Source organism: Polypterus senegalus, chromosome 8 (genome assembly GCF_016835505.1).
Source record: "Polypterus senegalus isolate Bchr_013 chromosome 8, ASM1683550v1, whole genome shotgun sequence".
Taxonomy (NCBI): domain Eukaryota; kingdom Metazoa; phylum Chordata; class Cladistia; order Polypteriformes; family Polypteridae; genus Polypterus; species Polypterus senegalus.
In genome coordinates, this window is record NC_053161.1 from 13,705,523 (window position 1) to 13,725,930 (window position 20,408).

At 37.9% G+C, this 20,408-nt stretch overlaps 1 protein-coding gene across 1 annotated transcript in view; it reads left to right on the top strand.

The window, feature by feature from the left end:
• The window catches only part of cracr2aa (calcium release activated channel regulator 2Aa), a 198,086-nt gene that overhangs the window by 149,426 nt on the left and 28,252 nt on the right, over positions 1-20,408 (top strand). Inside the window, exons 6-10 of the mRNA XM_039760762.1 lie at positions 8,524-8,670; positions 9,968-10,058; positions 18,100-18,195; positions 19,904-20,091; positions 20,272-20,343. Of these exons, the coding sequence (XP_039616696.1) occupies positions 8,524-8,670; positions 9,968-10,058; positions 18,100-18,195; positions 19,904-20,091; positions 20,272-20,343 (594 nt within the window). The remainder of the gene's footprint in view (positions 1-8,523; positions 8,671-9,967; positions 10,059-18,099; positions 18,196-19,903; positions 20,092-20,271; positions 20,344-20,408) is intronic.

Here is a 20,408-nt window from a genome sequence, read left to right on the forward strand (position 1 = left end):
TTCTCCTCAAATTTTATTTCATTGCAGACAGTATGAACACAAAATAATTCATGGTTTTTTTTGTCAACATCATTTGATTTGTAAATAAATATCCATTCTTGCCATTCAGGCTTGCAAAAAAAGTTGGGACAGTACAGCATTTACCACTTTGTACAGTTCTCCTGTCTTTTAACAGCACTTAAAAGACGTTTAGGCAAGAAATCAAGTGACTAAGTGTTGCAGGTGTTAGTTTGTCCCATTCTTCCTGCAAACAACGTTTTAGGTGCGCAACAATACGGGGTCTTCGTTGACGCATTTTTCGTTTCAAAATGCGCCAAACATTCTCTATAGGAGACAAATCAGGGCTACAGGCAGGCCAGTCAAGCATCCGCACCCTCTTCTTACGCAGCCATGCCTTTGTTATACGCGCAGTATGTGGTTTGGCATTGTCTTGCTGAAATAAGCATGGGCGTCCCTGGAAAAGACGTCGTCTTGAAGGCAGCATTTGTTCCTCCAAAACTGAAATATACTTCTCAGCATTGATGGTGCCATCGCAGAAGTGCACATTACCTTTGCATACCATGACAGACCCTGGCTTTTGGACTTGTATCTGGTAACAGTCTGGATGGTCCTTTTCCTCTTTGGTCCGCAGCATGCGGCGTCCATTTCTTCCAAAAAAGATGTGAAAAACCGATTTGTCTGACCACAATACACGTTTTCACTGCACAATGGACCATCCCAGATGCCTCTGAACCCAGAGAAGTCGACGGCGCTTCTGGACACTATTTATGTAGGGCTTTGTTTTGGCACAGTACAGTTTTAGCTGGCATTTCCTAATGTAACTACGTACTGTAGTGCTTGAGAGTGACTTGCTGAAGTAGTCCTGAGCCCACGCAGTTATATCATTTATTGATGAAAGACGGTTTTTAATGCAGTGCCATCTGAGGGCTCGGAGATCATGGCCATTCAGTTTAGGCTTGCGCCCTTGGCCTTTGCGCACTGTAATTTCTCCAGATTCCCTGATTCTTTTCACTATGTTATGCACTGTAGAGGGACAAATGCCCAAATCTCTTCCTATCTGTCTTTGAGAAATGTATTTTTTCATCATTTCAAAGATTTTTGCCCGCACTTAGTGGCAAACTGGCGATCCTCTGCCCATCTTTGCTCCTAAAGGAGTAGGCCTTTCCTTGATGCTGCTTTTGTACCGAATCATGATTGCAATCACCTGTTAACATCACCAGTTTCAAATCACATCATTATTTAGTTATTATACATCATTACTACCCCTGAATTGCCCCATCCCAACTTTTTTTGGAATATGTTGCAAGCCTGAATGGTAAGAATGCATGTTTATTTACAAATCAAATGATGTTGACCAAAAAAAAACATGAATTGTCTTGTGTTCATACTGTCTGCAATGAAATAAAAGTTAAGGGAAATTTGTAAATTACTGCTTTATTTTTTTATTCACATTTTCCACACTGTCCCAACTTTTTCTGATTTGGGGTTGTAAAAAATGTGTACAGTTTAATGCTGTACTCATACCCATTTTTGTTATTTGGCCAAGTTTCTGTTATTGCTATAATATCATTATTATGCTCACCTTTATTCAATTCTAACTCACTTGTTTTATTTTTGGTACTTCACCTTCACCCCGCTTCTGACAGTGGCCTGAAACAGATATTTCTTGGAAAATTTTCAGCTTTGTTAGAAACAATACTGATTACACCCTGGCTGTAAGGCAGTGGACCAACTCTTTGCCCTTGAACAAATGTTTGTGGATTTGTGGGATCCTGGCAACATGTTTTGTGCATTTTTTTTACACACTTTATTGCTTTGACACAATTGGGCATGATGGTATAGCTCACAAAGGAGGCGAGCAATAGTGTGGCACATATGGGGTTTGGAGTTATCCATCAAGTTTTTCTGAATCATTTTGGGACTGGTACTAAGGTTTTAAAGCAGGTATTGATACAGAAATTAACATTTTAGTACTGATCCAACACTGCCTCAGTTGTTCTTATCAGTGAAGGAAGAGGGAATCATGAGATTGACCACTGCTTTGGTGTAACAGCAGATCTGTGGTGAATCAGCAGTTAAGTCCTCAAAAGATGCTTTCAGTTTGCCAGTCAGTGTACATCCATATCCCCAGCTTACTGGATGTACATGGTTCCTGTCTTCCTCTCCATGATAGGATGAGGGGCTTAACATTATGGGGGAACCTTAGGGTAGAACTACTGTTTCACTGGATTGACTTTTTGTGGGAACAATGAGTCATGGTCCACTGGAAGAAGACTTAAGTGCTCACCGAGGATACCTCTCAGCTGACCACAGAGTATCTGGAAATTTCCCAGAAGGTGTTCATCTGATCAGACAAACTCAATGTATTGCTATCATGAACCTTATGAGGAAAACTGAAGTAAAAATGGTGATGGTATTTGGCCAAGTATCTTATTAAAAGCATTCATTGTCATGTATTTGTTACTATAGTATAGTATATGTCCTTAATCCGTTTCAGATCCTTTGACTTATACCAAACAGGACGTATACCAAACACATTTTTCCCCATAAGAAATAAAGGGAAAATGATTAATCCGTTCCCATGAAACAAATGCTATTGTTATTAGCATATTATACATTGATAGGGTTGTATAAAATAATTTAAACACTGCTTAATACTAAAATACATAAATGCAAAAGCAATTAGATGAAATAAACGAAAATTTTAACCTCACTTTTTAATAACGTCTTTGTTTTTCACAATCGTAGATACCGTTGTTCTCGGCATACGGTATGCAGCAGCCAAGTCCCGGATACGCATGTCACCTTCATACTTTCCAACAATCAATACAAATTTACGTGAAAAAACACAAAATCACGTGAAAATTCATAGAGAGTTTTAGTGCATACTGACACTCGTGGGCAGTCGTGGCTTTGTCTTGAGAGAGGTAAACAAGGGTAGCGAGCAGGTTGTTCACTGAATGTTAGCAACTGGTGTACTGATGCTTGTGGGCAGTTGTGGCTTTGTCTCGAGAGAAGTAAACAAGGGTAGCGCACAGTGTTCTAGCACGTGAGTCGTATACCAAGCAAATTTTTCACATCCAAACAGGACGTATACCAAGTTGGACTTATTCAAAAGCGGACGTATACCAAGGTACCACTGTATTGGCTTACACGTGAGTTAAGCTGAGGTCAGAGATGAGAATTGAACCTGCATTATTGTGGTGTAAGGTGTAATGCCTTAGATTCTATGCCACACTCCCTGTTCATCTTCCTTAAACTACTGTATTTTGCATTCAAATTGGCACACAAGTGATATAAAAGCAAAACATTATGAACAGATCATTTTTCTTCTGTAGATACTAACAGCCATTTTTTTTTTTTTTTTTGCTTTTTTAACCTAATTATTTTATTCTGCCACCTTCAGCACCTCTCTACCTTGTGTCTGTGTTTTATAATTTAACTAGCAAAATACCTGCGCTTCGCAGCGGCGAAGTACTGCCTTAAACTTTTATTAAGAAGAAAATTAAACCTTTTTAAACTGAGGGAAAATATACCAATAATTATTTGTTAAGGAACTCTTTGTATACCACATTGTGAGTTCGGCCCTCCGGTTGTAATATGACCAGGCTGTGCGCTGAGCTTACTCTTGAGCATGCAACGTACAGTTGGCCATGTGAACAGTAATCTTGTCTCAAATCTCACAGCTTGGATTGCTGCTGTCATTGAGTGAGGTTTGAGTTTCATGGTTTGTTTCAATTACGACAGTATTTGCAGGACTTGTGTTGAAGTGACATTCGGCATCTGTCAAACGTTGTAAGCATACAACCGGTTTCATTGATAACTTTGCATCCAGCTTTTGAGAGTTTAAACATTCATAAACATCAAAGTGTCCACTACTGAAATCGTCACCTGTGAATCTAAGATGTTTAAGAGGCATTGGAGGTTGTCAAAAGGTGTAAAATATTTGACCATTTCGGTACACTTGAAAGCAACAACCGAACAATTCAGCGGCAGCCATCAACTCACATGCAGAACCATAGGTGAAGGGCTTAAGCATTTCACTCTTATACTGCTCCTGTGTAGTATAATTATCTCCTGTACCGTCATTAGGCCACACCTTGAACCTGTCCCAGTCATTCAATACATTAGACACAATGTTCCTCCAGATATCAAGAGTGAGCCTGATATGGCCGTGCAATATGTAACAAAGAGACTGGAAAAGGTAGGTGCCATCTCCGGCCATGGAAACCACTTGGTAAGTGACAGTTCTTTGATCGATGGTGATCACCTCGATAGACATGTTAATGGGGGTGTGGTTGGAATGATAAAGGAAATGGGTACCTGAACAATGTAAATAAAGTCTAAAATACCTACACAATAACTATAATCGTAATAAATGAACAATTAAACAGCGGAGAAGCCGTGGATTAAATAAAAAGGCTGTAATCAGCAGGGAGATGTGAATCCCGTGGTGAAGCAAGGAAGGGAATGGACGGCCTTATATAGGCAGGCAGCCAACAACGTGTTGGTTCCCTATCCCAACGCCGCCTAACACGGTGACCGAGCTGCAGGCTATGGACATATATAATATATTTACGTAAGCAGGATTCAGTTAGTGTTGGGAACCTGCATACCAAATTTCTTGAAGATGGGCCCATAAGTAACAAAGACCGTTGAAAAGTTCAATATGGCAGCTGACAGTGACATCATACCACCGAAAAAAGTATGTACAATGGTTGCAGTTAGCGCAGGGAAGCCACCTACCAAATTTCGTGAAGATGGGGCCATAAATAAGAAAGTTCAACATGCGGACGTTGTTGACCGTTATGACCATTACATGTAGAATTTCGAAATGAAACCTGCTTAACTCTTGTAAGTAAGCTGTAAGGAATGAGCCTGCCAAATTTCGGCCTTTTACCTACACGGGAAGTTGGAGAATTAGTGACATTGGAAAGTTCAATATGGCAGCCGACAGTGGCATCATACCACCGAAATAAGTACGTACATCGCTTTCGGTTAGCACAGGGAAGCCGCCTACCAAATTTCATGAAAATGGGGCCATAAATAAGAAAGTTCAACATGTCGGACATTGTCGACCGTTATTGACCGTTATGACTGTTACGTGTAGAATTTCGAAATGAAACCTGCTTAACCTTTGTAAGTAAGCTGTAAGGAATAAGCCTGGAAGTTGGAGAATTAGTGATGAGTCAGTCAGTCAGTCAGTCAGTGAGGGCTTTGCCTTTTATTAGTATAGATATAAAAGCAATATGAAAGTTCTCTACCTTTCAGAAATATTTGGATGATTGCCCCTTCTCTTTTTTCAGTCATTTTATTCCAATACTTGCCCCTAGTTGGTTATTGATTCCTGGGTCAGGATAGTAGAGGTTAAACACTTGCATGAGTTTACCAAGTGATTTGTGCACCAGCAGATATTACAATGCAGTGAAACTACAAACTACCTACAATTAAATAACTGTGAGGCTCCAAATATAGCTTATTTGGAAGATGAAGTTGCTTAGAAAATAGTTACTTATGTAATTCTGAGTTTGTGTACTGTACTTTCTGATCTTTCTCACCTGTAAATATACTCAAGTTTTTAGATTTCTTTTCAACTAAAAGTCATCTCAACAGCCAAATCACTTCCTTTGTGATCATGCAAATACAGAAGCCAATAATGTTCACTGCCAGGCTGCCTTACTGTGTTGTACATTACAATGCTTTGCAGATTGAAGGTAAAATTTATTTTCTGTTAATGTACAAGTATAAATGTTTTTTGTTTTACTATTACCATGTCATGTGCGATATACTCTTGGCATAATATAAAGATAATACCCACCTATGATACACCGTTAAATCTTAAAATATCTACTTACAATTTAACACTAGAATTACCAGAGCCTACGAAAAAACTCGTAGATCTGTCCCACCTTAAAATGCTTCGCACCTCTCCGTCAGTGTCTTTTGTCCTTTAAATGTGTTGATAAGCAGCAAGCAGTCTGCTATCACATCCCCCACCGGCGCACAGTTTTCTCAGCTCAAGTCTGTCTATCTGCATGTCAGTTGCTTGGAGTTGTACAGAGTGAGAAGTCAAGCAAAATCACACCTTTTATAAATACTATATCATTATTTGGAACACATGCATTTCATGTGTGTTCCGTGTCTACAATGATCTATGTAAACACATCGTTAAAAAATAAACGTTTTTCATGTTTTAGTAATAATTGACAAAATGTAGACATGAAGTTTATAATGTGTGAAGGCTGAAGTCCAAATATCAAAGAAACTTTTTCACAAAAGGTACAAATATAACAGAACAAGTGCGCTTTTATTCAAAAATATAACCGCAGAAAAACAACACGCGTTAGGGTGCAACATTGACACGCATTTACTACTACTGCTTTGGTGGCGCAACGGTATCATCTGTTGACTGGTAATTGAAACTTCACGGGTTCGATCACCGATGAGTCCTTTTTGAGAAGTGAGCTGCTTTTATTCTTACTATTTAAGAATAAAAACATACATTTCTTTAACAGGTTTGACCACCCTAACCCACTCTCACCTCGTAGTACTGCATCCTCCAACCATCCTTCTGCTGATACCTGCATAGTAGAGACATCCCCACCCACAATTACAGCAGCGCAGGTGAGCAGAGAGCTGATGAGACTTCGTGCCAGCAAAGCAGCGGGTCCAGATGGAGTATAGCCACAGGTCCGCCACGCCCTCGATCCTCTGCAGTTCACATAGCAGGAGAAGGTGGGAGCAGAGGATGCCATCATCTATATGCTACACCGATCCCTCTCCCACTTGGACAGAGGCAGTGGTGCTGTTAGAATTATGTTTTTGGACTTCTCTAGCGCCTTCAACACCATCCAACCTCTGCTCCTTATGGATAAGCTGACAGAGATGGGAGTAGATTCACACAGATGATGGCATGTATCATGGACTATCTCACAGGCAGACCTCAGTATGTGCGTCTCGGGAACTGCAGGTCTGGCATTGTGGTCAGCAACACAGGAGGACCGCAAGCGACTGTATTTTCTCCGGTCCTGTTCAGCCTATATACATCAGACTTTCAATAGGACTTGGAGTCCTGCCACGTGCAAAAGTTCACTGATGACACTGCTATTGTGGGCTGCATTAGGAGTGGGCAGGAGGAGGAGTATAGGAAGCTAATCAAGGACTTTGTTAAATGGTGCGACTCAAACCACTTACACTTGAACACCAGCAAGACCAAGGAACTGGTGGTGGATTTTAGGAGGCCCAGGCCCCTCATGGACCCCGTGATCATCAGAGGAGACTGTGTGCAGAGGGTGCAAACCTATAAATACTTGGGAGTGCAGCTGGATGATAAATTGGACTGGACTGCCAATACTGATGCACTGTGTAAGAAAGGTCAGAGCCGACTATACTTCCTTAGAAGATTGGCATCCTTCAACATCTACAGTAAGATGCTGCAGATGTTCTACCAGACGGTTGTGGCGAGTGCCCTCTTCCACGCGGTGGTGTGCTGGGGAGGCAGCATAAAGATGAGGGACGCCTCACACCTGGACAAACTTTTTAGGAAGGCAGGCTCTATTGCAGGAATGAAGCTGGACAGTTTAACAAGAGCGACGGCCACAAAGCAAGCTCCTGTCAGTCATGGAGAATCCACTGCATCTACTGAACAGTGTCATCTCCAGGCAGAGAAGTAGCTTTAGTGACAGACTGCTGTCACTGTCCTGCTCCACTGACAGACTGAGGAGATCGTTCCTTCCCCACACTATGCGACTCCTCAATTCCACCCGGGGGGGGGTAAATGCTAACATTACAGTATTCAAAGTTATTGTTGGTTTTTACATGCATTTTTATTACTCTTTAATTTAATATTGTTTTTTTTTGTATCAGTATCAGTATACTGCTGCTGGATTATGTGAATTTCCCCTTGGGATTAATAAAGTATCTATCTATCTATCGATCGATCGATCGATCGATCATCTGTAACAGCCGGTTGGAAATGTATAATACTTGTAAAGGTTAGCTTTGTTGTTGTTTTTTTTTTTTCATTCTCTCAGTCGCGTTCACAGTCCTACCCTACCCCCATCTGACGCTGCTACTTTCACATAAAGACGTGATATACTTGTGACTTTAGGCTGTAGGAAATAACTAAATCCAAATAAATAGTACGTTTTAATAATATATTGTAGGAAAAAAAATGCAAGAAAACTGGACATTTCATTTTAGCTACTTTTGAGCTGTTTTGTTAATGTGCAGTATATTTTCTTTTCTTTGGCAATAATAAAGTTATTTAAAGGAATTTTCTAAGTCAAAAAAAGTATCCTTTTAATAATACAGGATTTCAAATGCAACAAACAAGCGCACCTTTGTAAATGCTTCCTCTCCTGTACAGTACTTTTATGATGTGGATGAGCAATGACATTTAGCTGCAGCCAAACCGAGAAAGTTAGGGAAATTTTGTTGTGGGCTAGAAACTAGTACTGTAGAAAAATGAAACATATTTATTTATTCTTGAAATATTTTTATTTTTTCCTTCTGTATTTATAGCCAAAATGAAGTTAAAAGCCTATGGGGACATCTGAGAAAAAATGAAGCTCATCTTTTGTCAAACTTTGAAGAATTTTTGTCCAGAGTGTCATATCAGATTCAAGAGGCCAATGAAGAAAAGAAGGAAATGGAAAGTGCACTGAAGAGGTGAATGTGCCTTGTTTGCTTGTTTTTCAGCTTGATTAAGGTCTAATACCATATTTGGCAGGTATAGGTAAATCAGCGTTCATCTGTTTATCTCTTTGTTTTCTAAACTTGTGTTCCTGATTATAAATTGATGGAGTGTCAGGGTCTATCTCTAGCACTAAGTGGAAGGTTAGAAACAGTCCTGGAATGGATGCCATTCCATCACAGAACACACTCACACACGCTTACCCTGGGCAAGGTTAGATTTGCTATTCAAAGTAACTACATGTGTTTGGATTGTGGGAATAAATGACAGCGCCCAGAGAGGGTCAACGTACAGACTTCATACAGAAGGCACGCCAGGTGGGGATCCAATGCTACCACTCCTCCATTGAGCTGCTCCCCTGTTTTCCCTTTACATTTAATTGGCTCATTTATAATCAATATTGGGAAGAGCTCTTTTCAGTACAAGCAAGGCTTTATTGTTTTTAATGAAAAATATATTTAGATTATGGTTGTAGCTGTAGGTTGTCAAATGGTTTTATTTTAATATACAATGAAAAATGGAATATTTCCCAGGAGGTCTTGTTTTAACAGACTAACTTATTGATATGTTATAACCATGAAAGGTAAAAAGTGCAAAAATATTTAGTTATAGATTCTGCTGATTGATGAATATTCTGACATGTGTCCTTGATTTGAGGACATCAAAGTATTCTTTTTAGTATTTTTGCTCTGCACTCTTTTAAACTAAAGAGGTTGGAAATTATATGAAAGAATGATGATAGCTGCAACTAAAATCACTTTTGTTATGGCTGTAAAATAAAATATAAATATTGGGTTAGTATGAGGTTAAAAGCATCAGTTTCCAATAAAGGGAGAATACACTTTAAAACAGAGTATGATGATTTTCTTTTGTACAATTTATATATTACTTTTTTCATTCAAATGTGTGCTATCTACTTAAGGATGTTCACTGTCTGCTCTGTCTTATCTTATCAGAAGCATAAGAGGTGCAACAAAAAAAGTCACTAGTATTTTAATTGAACTGTTTACTGTATACCTCCATTTGCTCTTGTGAAGAACCTTAAACTCAAGGTCTCTACCAGTTGCATAATCAAACTGCGACTCCGCAGCCATGTGCACAACTTTGCTGTGGCTTATAAGTTACCTTGGATTAAAGGGTCAGCTAAATGATTAGATACAAAATACAAACCTACAGTGGATTTTGTAAAGCTAATTGGGTGACAGTTACCTGTTTAAATAATACAAAATAAATCTCGAATAAAAATATTTCTTCTTTTTTCTGTTAAACTAGGAAGGTAGCTACCCATGATGATGAAATACAGCGCCTTTATGAAGAAATGGAGCAACAGATCAAAAATGAAAAAGAAAGGATTCTTTTACAGGTAAGTAATGATTGCTACAGTTCACTAGAGTAAATTACTTTATCTTTGTGACTGATCTATTTCTTGCGTCCCTGCATCATCCAAAGTAGTAGTTTAATACAAATATTTAGTTAGTCCTAAAAACAGGTCACCAATTGCAATATTGGACACATGTTTGCTTGTGGTTAGAAATATCCAGTTTACTTATAACCCCAATTTCAAAAAATGGCAAGACAGTATAAAAAATGCTAATAAAAACAAAAAGGAGTGATATTTAATTTCTATTGTTAATTTTAATCAATTTTTTGAAAATATTCACTCATGTATAAACCCGATGAGTGCAACACGCTCCTGAAAAGCTGGGACAGTTGAATGTAACTGTTTCTTTTAATAAGTTATTAGGTGTTTGGACACTAAAGACAGGTTGGTTCAATTTAGCCAGAAGAATTTTTCCCCATTCACGCGTAATTAATTATATGGAGCTTTTTTTCCATATTTTACACTTCATCATGTAACATACATTCTCAATCAGAGACAAGTCAGAACTGCAGGCAGGCCAATCTCGAACCTGCACTTTCTTCTTATTCATCAATGCACTTGTAATCTGCACCCAGTGTGCTTTGGTGTTGTCCTGCCAAAAAATGCTGGTACATCCCTGGAAAGGATAGCATCTGATGGCATCAAATGTTGCTCTGAAATTTGTACATATCTTTCTGCATTAACAGTGCCCTCACAGATGTGCACGTTTCCCATGCCATGGGCACTCTCAAACCCCAATACCATGAAAGATAGTGGCTTTTGCACCTGACACTAATAACAGTTTGGATAGTCCTTTTTTTTACAAACATTATTTGAAATGTTGACTTGTCAGGCTACAAAGCATGATTCCTCTGTGCTACTTTCCATCTCAGATGAGACCAAGCCCAGAGAAGTTGGCAGTGCTTCTGGATACTGTTCATGTATGGACTCTACTTTGCATAGTAAAGCCTTAACTTCGATCTGTGGATCCAGCAGGTAATGGTATTGACTGACAAAGGTTTACCAAAGTATTCCTGTGGCCATATCATGATATCCATTACAGACTCATGATGATTTTTAAGACGGTGATGTCTAAGGGATAGGAGATCATGCATATTCAGAAGTGGTTTTAGACCTTGCCCATTACACAACAAGATTTCACCAGATTCCTTGAATCTGTTAATTATATTTGGCACTGTATGTGGTGAAATGCCCCAAATCCTACCACTTTATCTTTGTGCAATGTTGTTCCCAAATTGATGTTTTATTCACAAACGCATTTGTTAGCAAATTGGCGAGCTTTGCCTGATCCTCCCTCTTAAAGAACCATGTCTTTTTTGGAGGCGCTTTACATACTGCCACACGATTGCCTCACTAGTTTCACATCATCTTGTTATTTCTTCTTGTTACTTTACTATTAGTCCTCAACTATTCCTGTCTCAACCTTTACAGAATGTGTTGCAGGCATCAAAGTAAAAATAAATGTATAACTTCGAAAAAACGGTTGATAACAGTTGATTAGGTAAAACTTGAAGAGACTTGTCTTTGTACGGTTTTCCTTTAAATACAAGTAAATTAACAAGTCAATCCTTTTATTTATATTAGCATCTTCCATACTGTCCCTGCTTTTTTGGAATTGAAGTTGTAAATTGATCTTAGTATTTACAGTGATATCAAGAACTGTTGGAATTTATTTGATGGAAAACCTGAAATAAAGACAAATTATGTCAGGCCTTTAATCAACCATGCTTAAATAAAAAAAAACAAAGGGATCACTTTTATGTAAAATAAAAAAAGCAAATTCTTTTTCAAGATAAGTAAGTTTAAGAAGCAAATGAGTATGTTTTTAAAAATGGCGATTGAAAGTCAAACATGCAAAGCAGGTAGTTAGAGGCAAAATATACACACAGGTTAGTTAGAAAATTAATATAGACCAAGCAGAGGTAAAAAATATATACATAGTGGATATGAATGTATTCTGATACTTTGGTGTAGCACTTGAATATCACACTGAACCACTGTAACAATACTAATCTTTTTTTCTGCATATATTTTTTATGTTATGACATGTTAGATGTTCATAAACACGGGTAAAAAATCCACTGTACTCTTTACATGAGGCAATAATGACATCAGTCACTTAAGATTTGGTTCCTCTTCAGGTTATATTTTAAAGCAAGGATACTTTTAGCAGCAGCACGTATACTGTATACTGTACGTATACTGTATATATCTGTGTATAATAATTACATATCCCAACCTTATAAACATAGTCAATATTCAGCTTATGGAAATCACCACATATCCAGTCCTTCAGAGGTCTTTATATAGATGTATCTGCTGCTTTTGTATGGCTTTCTCATAAATATGTCAGCAACATGTGCTTTCTATATTCTGTAGAAGTATGAAAGTTTGTAAAAAGTCATATGCCTGATTTTTCTAATCTTTCACTAATCCCTTTAAATTCATGCAGTACCGGCTAGTCTTGCTGAAGATACAGGTAGTATTTCTAGGTAACAAATTGTAAAGAAAACAGTCTCCAGAGATGATGGGAAAAGCATGTTTCTGCAGAGGCAAAAAAATAATCAAAGGCTGAGCACAGCAAGTTAATATTTAAATTTGTGAGTATAAAAGAAACCAAGTACATAGTTAGTCTTGAAGCTTTCTCAGAAATACAATCTTTTGTAGTTGCAGACAAATAAATCCCCTCTCAAAGACAAAATACAGATATTAAACTTGCCTAATAGCCAAATTGTATGATAAAGACAACTCAGCACAGCTTATCTACAGTCAAGTAAAACCTTCAATGCCAAATTTAAGTCTAAAACCTATAATTCAAATTAAGTTTATAGCACAGCAGTAGAGTAAGTGGGTAATCCAGTCATTTAGTGTGTCTAAGGTACTGAGCAGAAGAACATGGCAGACAGAGGTAATGTCAAGTTACACAGAAAAATATTCACAGTTTCATAATAAGATCTAACAAGGAAGTCAGCTATTCAGGAAATTCATTCATCAGTTTGTGCAAAGCATAACTGAGCTAAAATTTGTACATCAGGCACACATTTATCATTTATAACTTTGCATCCAGAACAAGCTGTGAATTGTGACAGCTGTTGGCAAGTGTCTCAGTAGGTCATTTGTTCTAGGAGGGCTTTACACTTAGACAATTTTTGCTTAAAATGTTTTGCATATATTGCAAATTAAATCAGGTCTGAACTCACAACAACATTAACACCAGATGGGATAGTATTATGTAAGTAAGCATGTGTTGTAGTATGCTATTCTACATTGCTTATCTTTCTTAATTGGAAGATACTTTGTTTATCTCTCAAAAGCAATGGGGAAGTTAAACCCTCACTCCCTCAGGAACATTTTGAGATTATTTTTTTTTTTGGAATTTGACAAGAATTTATTGTAAAATATCTTGTCACTGTTTTATTTCTGCTACTGTTTTAATATATAGTAGTGTGAACCCAGCAAGAATTTCTCACCACAACAATCTTTTCAGTATAATAATACCTGCAGTTTCACCCGATATCATTAAAAATATGTCCAGAAAAGGTAAGTGAAAGTGCAATGTAAGAAAGTACTTGGTTTGGTTTGTGTCAGTTAGAAAATCATTCAGGAGAGAGGATGCAATTACAAATGAACTCGCAACAGATATTGAAAAAACAAAAGCTGATGTTGCCACCTTACACATAATATTGTGCTGCACAGGATGAAGTTCTGTTTGTTGTAATCTGTTGTTTTTGCAGTCTCGGGCATATTTGTTGTGAATCAAAAATAATGTCTTTATCTGGATTGTAATCATGCATAAGCCTCCTGTTAAGATCTAGAACCCTTCTAAATTTGTCCTTGTGCTGACCTTTCTTTGTTATTGAGTTATTAACATATTGCAATATTCATAGCCACAGGTAGACAGATCAGATGTCAAAAGAGTCCTGTTTGCATCATATTTTTAGTTTATTAACTAACTTAGAATTTGAGTTGTATTAATATTATTGACACATTTCTGCATGGTTTTAGATAATCAGTGTTTTAGTATACTGTATAGATGCAGAACCATTTAGAGAGTGTTATTCATATTATATACTTATATATTATATACTCTGCTGTGTATAAGGAAGGAAATTGTGTGTGTGTTTGTTTGTTTTGTTTCTTTTTTATTTGCTTGAGATTTTTTGGGATACAATTATGTACTTTCTACTGTTTGTTATGTTGCTTTGATTAAACTTTGTGTTATTTTATGTGTTCTGTTCTCTTCAATAAAGAAAAAAATAAAGTACAGTACAATCATTTAGGAGTGAATAGAAGATTGGGCTATTAGCTACCCAAACAACGGAGATGGACTGATTCATTTCTCATTTATGAACTTTATTTTCTTAGGCCATATCAGCGATCTTTGCAGTGGTACCAACAATTAAACATTAGTAACCAGAGTTTAACCATACTTTGCAAGCATGACTCTTTGAATTATGGAAAATAAAAAGCTGCTGCCGACAAACCGTGTTACTTCCCCTTCATCATTAAACAAAAAATAGGCATAATTATAAACTGCATTTTCTGTGTTGGTTGCAGAGATGCAGCCATGAGCGCCCGCCTTTGTTGTTGTTTTGTATTCTTTAATACTTTTTTAATGGATAAAATGGATAATTGAAAATGTGAGTAAACACTCACACGCAACAGCAGCTGCTGGACCTGCACCCTTTGTCTACTAGAGCATCAGATCTAATCGCCTGGCTGCCAGTAGAACTACTGTGTATATGCTGGGGAAAGGGAGCAGAAGCCAGACTCTGCAATAAGAGAAGAAGGTACACACCTTATCTGCCTTCATTTATCATGAGAAGTGTAATAGGGCTTTTGAAGAAAATGGATAAGGTCTCAATGCTGATGAAGAGCCAAAGGGGATACAAACTCCATAGTCTCATGTGTTTCACTGAGACTTGGCTTAGTGTTGAAACACCAAATTCCACAGTTGTACTGGATGAATTTCAAATTGTGTGTGTGTACGGTATCAAGAGCGAAAGCAGCAAGAAGAAAGGAGATGGACTTCTCATTTTTGTGAATGACAAATGGTGCAATGCCAGACACATTTCAATTAAAGCACAGGTATATGACTCAAACATTGAGCTGCTTGTGTTGGGCTTACAAGCTTACATGCCAGGAGAGTTTTTACATGCCATTGTGCTGGCAGTTTATATCCCCCCTTCCCACACCTCAGCAGACATGGCAATCACAACAGACACGGTATCCAATGTAAAAGGCAGATTCACTACTGACCATCCAAGTGGTTTCATCACAGTTGCTGGGGACTTTAACTATGTTTCATTTTCTTCCACCTTCACCAGCTTTTAGCAGTTTGTGGACTGCATAACAAGAAAAAAGAAGACCCTGGGCTTGTTATATGCCAGTGTTAATTAGGCATATAACTGTTGCTTTTCCACTTTTAGGCCAATCTGACCATAATTTGGTAGAGCTCATACCTGCATATAAACCCATTGTCCAGAGGTTGCCAACCACCACCAAGACCGTGCAGAAATGGACAATGGAGGCTGAGGAGGCTCTAAAAGATAGATACTTTATTAATCCCAAGGGGAAATTCATGCCTTTGAGAACACTGACTGGGATATGTTTTGTGAGTCACATGGCCAGGATATTGATGGAATGAGCCACCATATCACAGACTACATCAGGCTTTGTGTAAATACCATAACCCCCAACAACAAGCTATGGATCACAAAAGACTCGAAAGCCCTACTGAATATAAAGAAGAGAGGCTTTAGGTCTTGAGAAAAAACTGAAATTAAACTTACAGATATAACTGAAGAAGAAGCTTCATTGGGGAAACCCACTACAAAGACTTACTTAAGCACAAGTTAAACCAAAACAACATGAAGGAAGTGTGGAACGAGATGAGGACTATCGATGACTACAAACAGACTGTAAAACATGCAAAAGAAGGGAACAAAAACAGAGGTAATAAACTAAACTGGTTCTTCAATAGGTTTGACTCATTCGTGTCAGTCCAACCCTCCCTCAGCACTCCTAGCCTCTGTGTTCAAGCTGAGGAGGTTCCGGAATCCCAACTGTCACCTGCACCCTGCATAGCTTTCCTCTACAATGAGATCACAGTTATAGTCTCAAGCCCCCCATCCACTCCCTGGACTGTGTGTCACTGCGGATTAAGTGAAGAGAGAGCTGGGAAAACTGTGCATAAACAAGGCTTTAAACTCAAATGCATTCAGCCCCAGGGAGCTAAAAACATGTGCTAGCCAGCACTGTGGGATTCTTCAGCACCTGTTCTCCATTTCCCTGACTTTGCCAAAGGTTTCCCAGTTGGGGAAAACATCCTGTGTGGTCCCAATGCCAAAAAAAGGACACTCCAGTGATCATAAGAACTTCAGACATTACTTTATACATCATGAAGACCTTTGAGTGGCTGGTCCTAAAACACTACAACTCCTGATTTCAGAACATCTGGATCCTCTGCATTTTGCCTATCAGACACTCATAGGAGTGAAGGTTGCTCTCATGTACATTATCCACAGAGCTTACTCCTGCTTGGACAAAGCCATTACCACATTCATCATAATGTTCTTTGACTTTTTCCAGTGCTTTTAACACCATTCTGCCTTATCAACTGGGGAAAAAGCTCAAGGATTTGAATCTTGATGCTCCTACAATCCCCTGGATCTCCTGAGAGACTGTCCTGCCCCACTCTTATGTTTACCCTCTACACAGCAGGCTTCCCGCACAATACCAGCACTTGGCATCTACAGAAATTTTCAGATAATTTGTCAATCATAGGCTGCATTAATAATGGAAATGGCTCAGAGTATAGGAAGGTTGTGAAGGATGTTGCCTTGTCGTGAGGGTACAGCAACCTACATCTCATAATTAGCAAGACAAAGGACCTTGTGGTGGATGTCCAGCAAGCTAAGGAGCCTTTGAGACTTATCACGATCCAGAGGAGGATGTAGAAGTGGTGCAGAGGTACAAATACCAGAGGGGTTCGTATGAACAGAAAACTGGACTAGACTGACAACACAGTGGTGCTATACAAGAAGGGTCACAGCAGACTGTACTTGCTAAGGAGACTGAAGTCTTTTGATGTGTGCAGCAAGCTGCTGAAAATGTTCTACCAGTTCTTAGTAGACAGTGTGGTGTTCTACATTGCAGTCTGCTAGGGAAGCAACCTGAGTTCAAATTGAAGAAACTTATTAGGAAAGCCTTCTCCATTACAGGACTAACCCTGGACACACTGGAAGACATTGTGGAAAAGAAGATGATGACAAAATTGCTGTCATGAAAAATCCATTCCATTCCCACCAGTAGGTGCTCTCTTGGAGCACTTTTAGCCATTGGCACATTCCACCACAGTGTGCTAAGAAGCACCTCTGGGGTCTTCTGCCTACTGCTATCAGGCAATTAAATGCTTCCACTCAATTTACTTATTAAGTTGATTTATTTATTGATTGATTGGCTATATTATCTATCTTTTGAGTCTATATACTTGTTTTTTATGTTTCTGTTGCTGTATTCATCTGAATTTCTCCTTGAGACTAATAAAGTTTATCTAATCTAATAAATCTATTTTTGAGAAAATCATGCCAATTCAGCAAGGGAAGAGAGAAATATTAGAGGGAACTATGATTTATGATGAGCAAAATGTATCTGCATTAGTAAAATACTTTCATCCTTTGGTTCTGATCTAATACATCTTTGTCTGCCTCATTATTAGGTAGAGCTAATTGCTTGCCTTATGATAATATGGTTGTGTTCCATCTTAGGTATAGGGTACATGAATCAGTGTTAACAGCAATGGCCAAAATGGCAAGCTAAATTTATCATTCTGTGGTAACCAGGTAATTTTAAAGCCTAATGCAAATAGATGACATGTATTTTTACATTTTTCATCTGATTTCACCCTTAAATTAAGCAATGAAATATATACTGTTGATTTTCATGCATGTATGTAATACAATAAATGTGACTCTTGGTTAGTAAATATAAAACATTTTTGTTTCTTCTCATATTTAACTAGGATTCTGAGAAGTTCATGTCTCGCAGTCAAGATCTTGAGCAGCAGCTTTCCAGTAAAGAACTGGAGCTAGAACAAATAATCCAGAAGCAGAAAAGGGTAATTATGTTTATTTTTTAGCACTTGTTTTGCATTTAGTCTAGTGAGCCTGATGTCCCCAGTGTTCTTCTGTTTTTCCCAAGCTTTCTGTTTTCTTCTCCTCCATGACAGAAAGTCGCACCCTCCACATTCTTAACCCTCAGCTCCTTTAGTTCTGGACAGGAGTTACTACGTCAAACCACTGTGCAGGTTTGTCATTTTTAGCACTTTATGAAGCACGGCTTCGTATAGAGGAACCCAATAAAGAGCCTACTTGACCTCGGTAGCCACTAGCGGCTTTGGGTTCATTGTCATTCCTGAATCTTGTTGACAACTTTGGTGCATATAAACACCAACACCCTACTTGTCAACTCTTAAGACACCCTATTAACACCTAGTGATGAATGTGAAGTTCACAGCAAAGACACTATAACTCATTCACCTAATTTGTAGTGCCCAGCCCAAGTATACAACAAACATAATGTCTTTGAATGTCTCTGTAGTATTAATATTATTATAACTGTTATGGGATCTTTCCTAAAGCTTTGTTTTTAAGCTAAAAACTTGTAATTCACAGTTTTTAGTACACATGAGGTAATCTATAGCCATTTAGCAGTGTTGAATGCCCTTAACATGTTGGGGCTCAGAACTTTTTGATTACTGCTTGTGCATATATATGCATGTGTATATCATATTTGTAATATGTTTTTTTACAGAAAACAAATGTGTGTGTGTAGGCTTTGTTTTGCAAGAATCAACATTTGCAAAGGATTTAGACATTTACGCAGGTACAAAATTGTCAAAAGAGACGAAGCATCTGTTGGAACAAGAGCATCTGTGGCGCTATATAAATAAAATGTATTATTAATATTTATTAAAGAGCATATCCTACTCAAACAGACTAATTGAATTAATGTTCTTTTGTTCTGAATGGGAAAGATTATTTTCAGAACAAAATATCTGAATATATGAGTCTTAATTCAATTATTAAAAATGTATAAAATAATTGATAAAACTGGTCTGCTAGTAGAGTTGTTTTAGTTAATTGGCGAATTAAAAGAGGAACACTGTAAATGAAAGAACTGCTCATTTAATAAAGAAGCCAAGAATTAGTTTTTCATTCAAACAGTCATAGGAATCTGGGACAATCTACCTAGTCATGCAGTTGAAGCATAAACTTTGGCAGCTTTTTAAAAGGATGTGGATGAGATTTTGAGATATTAATTTAGCAGACAAGGTTGATGGACTGGATTGATTGTCTTTCCTTTATTAAACTTATTTTATTTTTATGGCTTGTGCACAATATGGAAAGGAATAACATGAGAAATACACGCCAATTTTTAACAAAGCACAACTTACTTCAATATTGTAGCACTATGACTGACTGGGTATTGACTGAGCATATTGTTAATGTTTTTATAATGTAAAATCATGTGCAGCCAGTAATTTGTGACATCATGCAGCTTTGTTCAGTTTGTTAGAGGAAAAAAAAAAACAAACAATAAAAAATACTGAAAATGGGAGCAAGCACTTAATAAAATGTTGAATGTAAATAAATTAAATCTATAATCCGCAATTAAAGGTGTCCAGGCAATTTTAGGCCAAGACTCATTCCAGAGAATGATGGAATTCATGATCTGTACAATTTCACTGTTGAACTGTATGTGACATTATGGCCTGTTGGGTATCTGTTCCTGTAAGTAAGGGAAAATGCCTTTGTTTTGTTCAGCTAGAGCGGCAGTGTAAGGACCTGCAGAGCATGCAACAAGAGACCAAGGTAGAGAATGTAAAACTGAAGCACACAAACGAAGAGTTGGGGAAGGAGTTGGAGCGAACCTGTGAAGAACTGATTCTATCTCAAGAGCAACTGAATTTGCTGCAGGAGGAGGCAGCCCGGCTACATGAGGACAGGGAGATGTAAGCACATGCAAGTTAGTTTAAAGAGACATTAGTTGATCTTTTCAGCAAGAAGAAAAGCATTGTTTGTCTTTAGAATGTCATAGAGGACTGCTTAAAAAGATCTGAAGAAATAAGTAAAAGGGAAAGGTTGTGATCAATAGTGCAAACTCTGTCTTTTTTTTTTGTATATGTGGACAGTGAGCTGTATAGGGTAACAGAGGGTTTGCAACGAGAAAGAGCAAGCCTACTTAAACAACTGGACCTGTTAAGGTGGGTTTCATTTTTAAGTGATATGAGTCAATTATTGCAATGTCATTCTTCACTGACTTGACTGT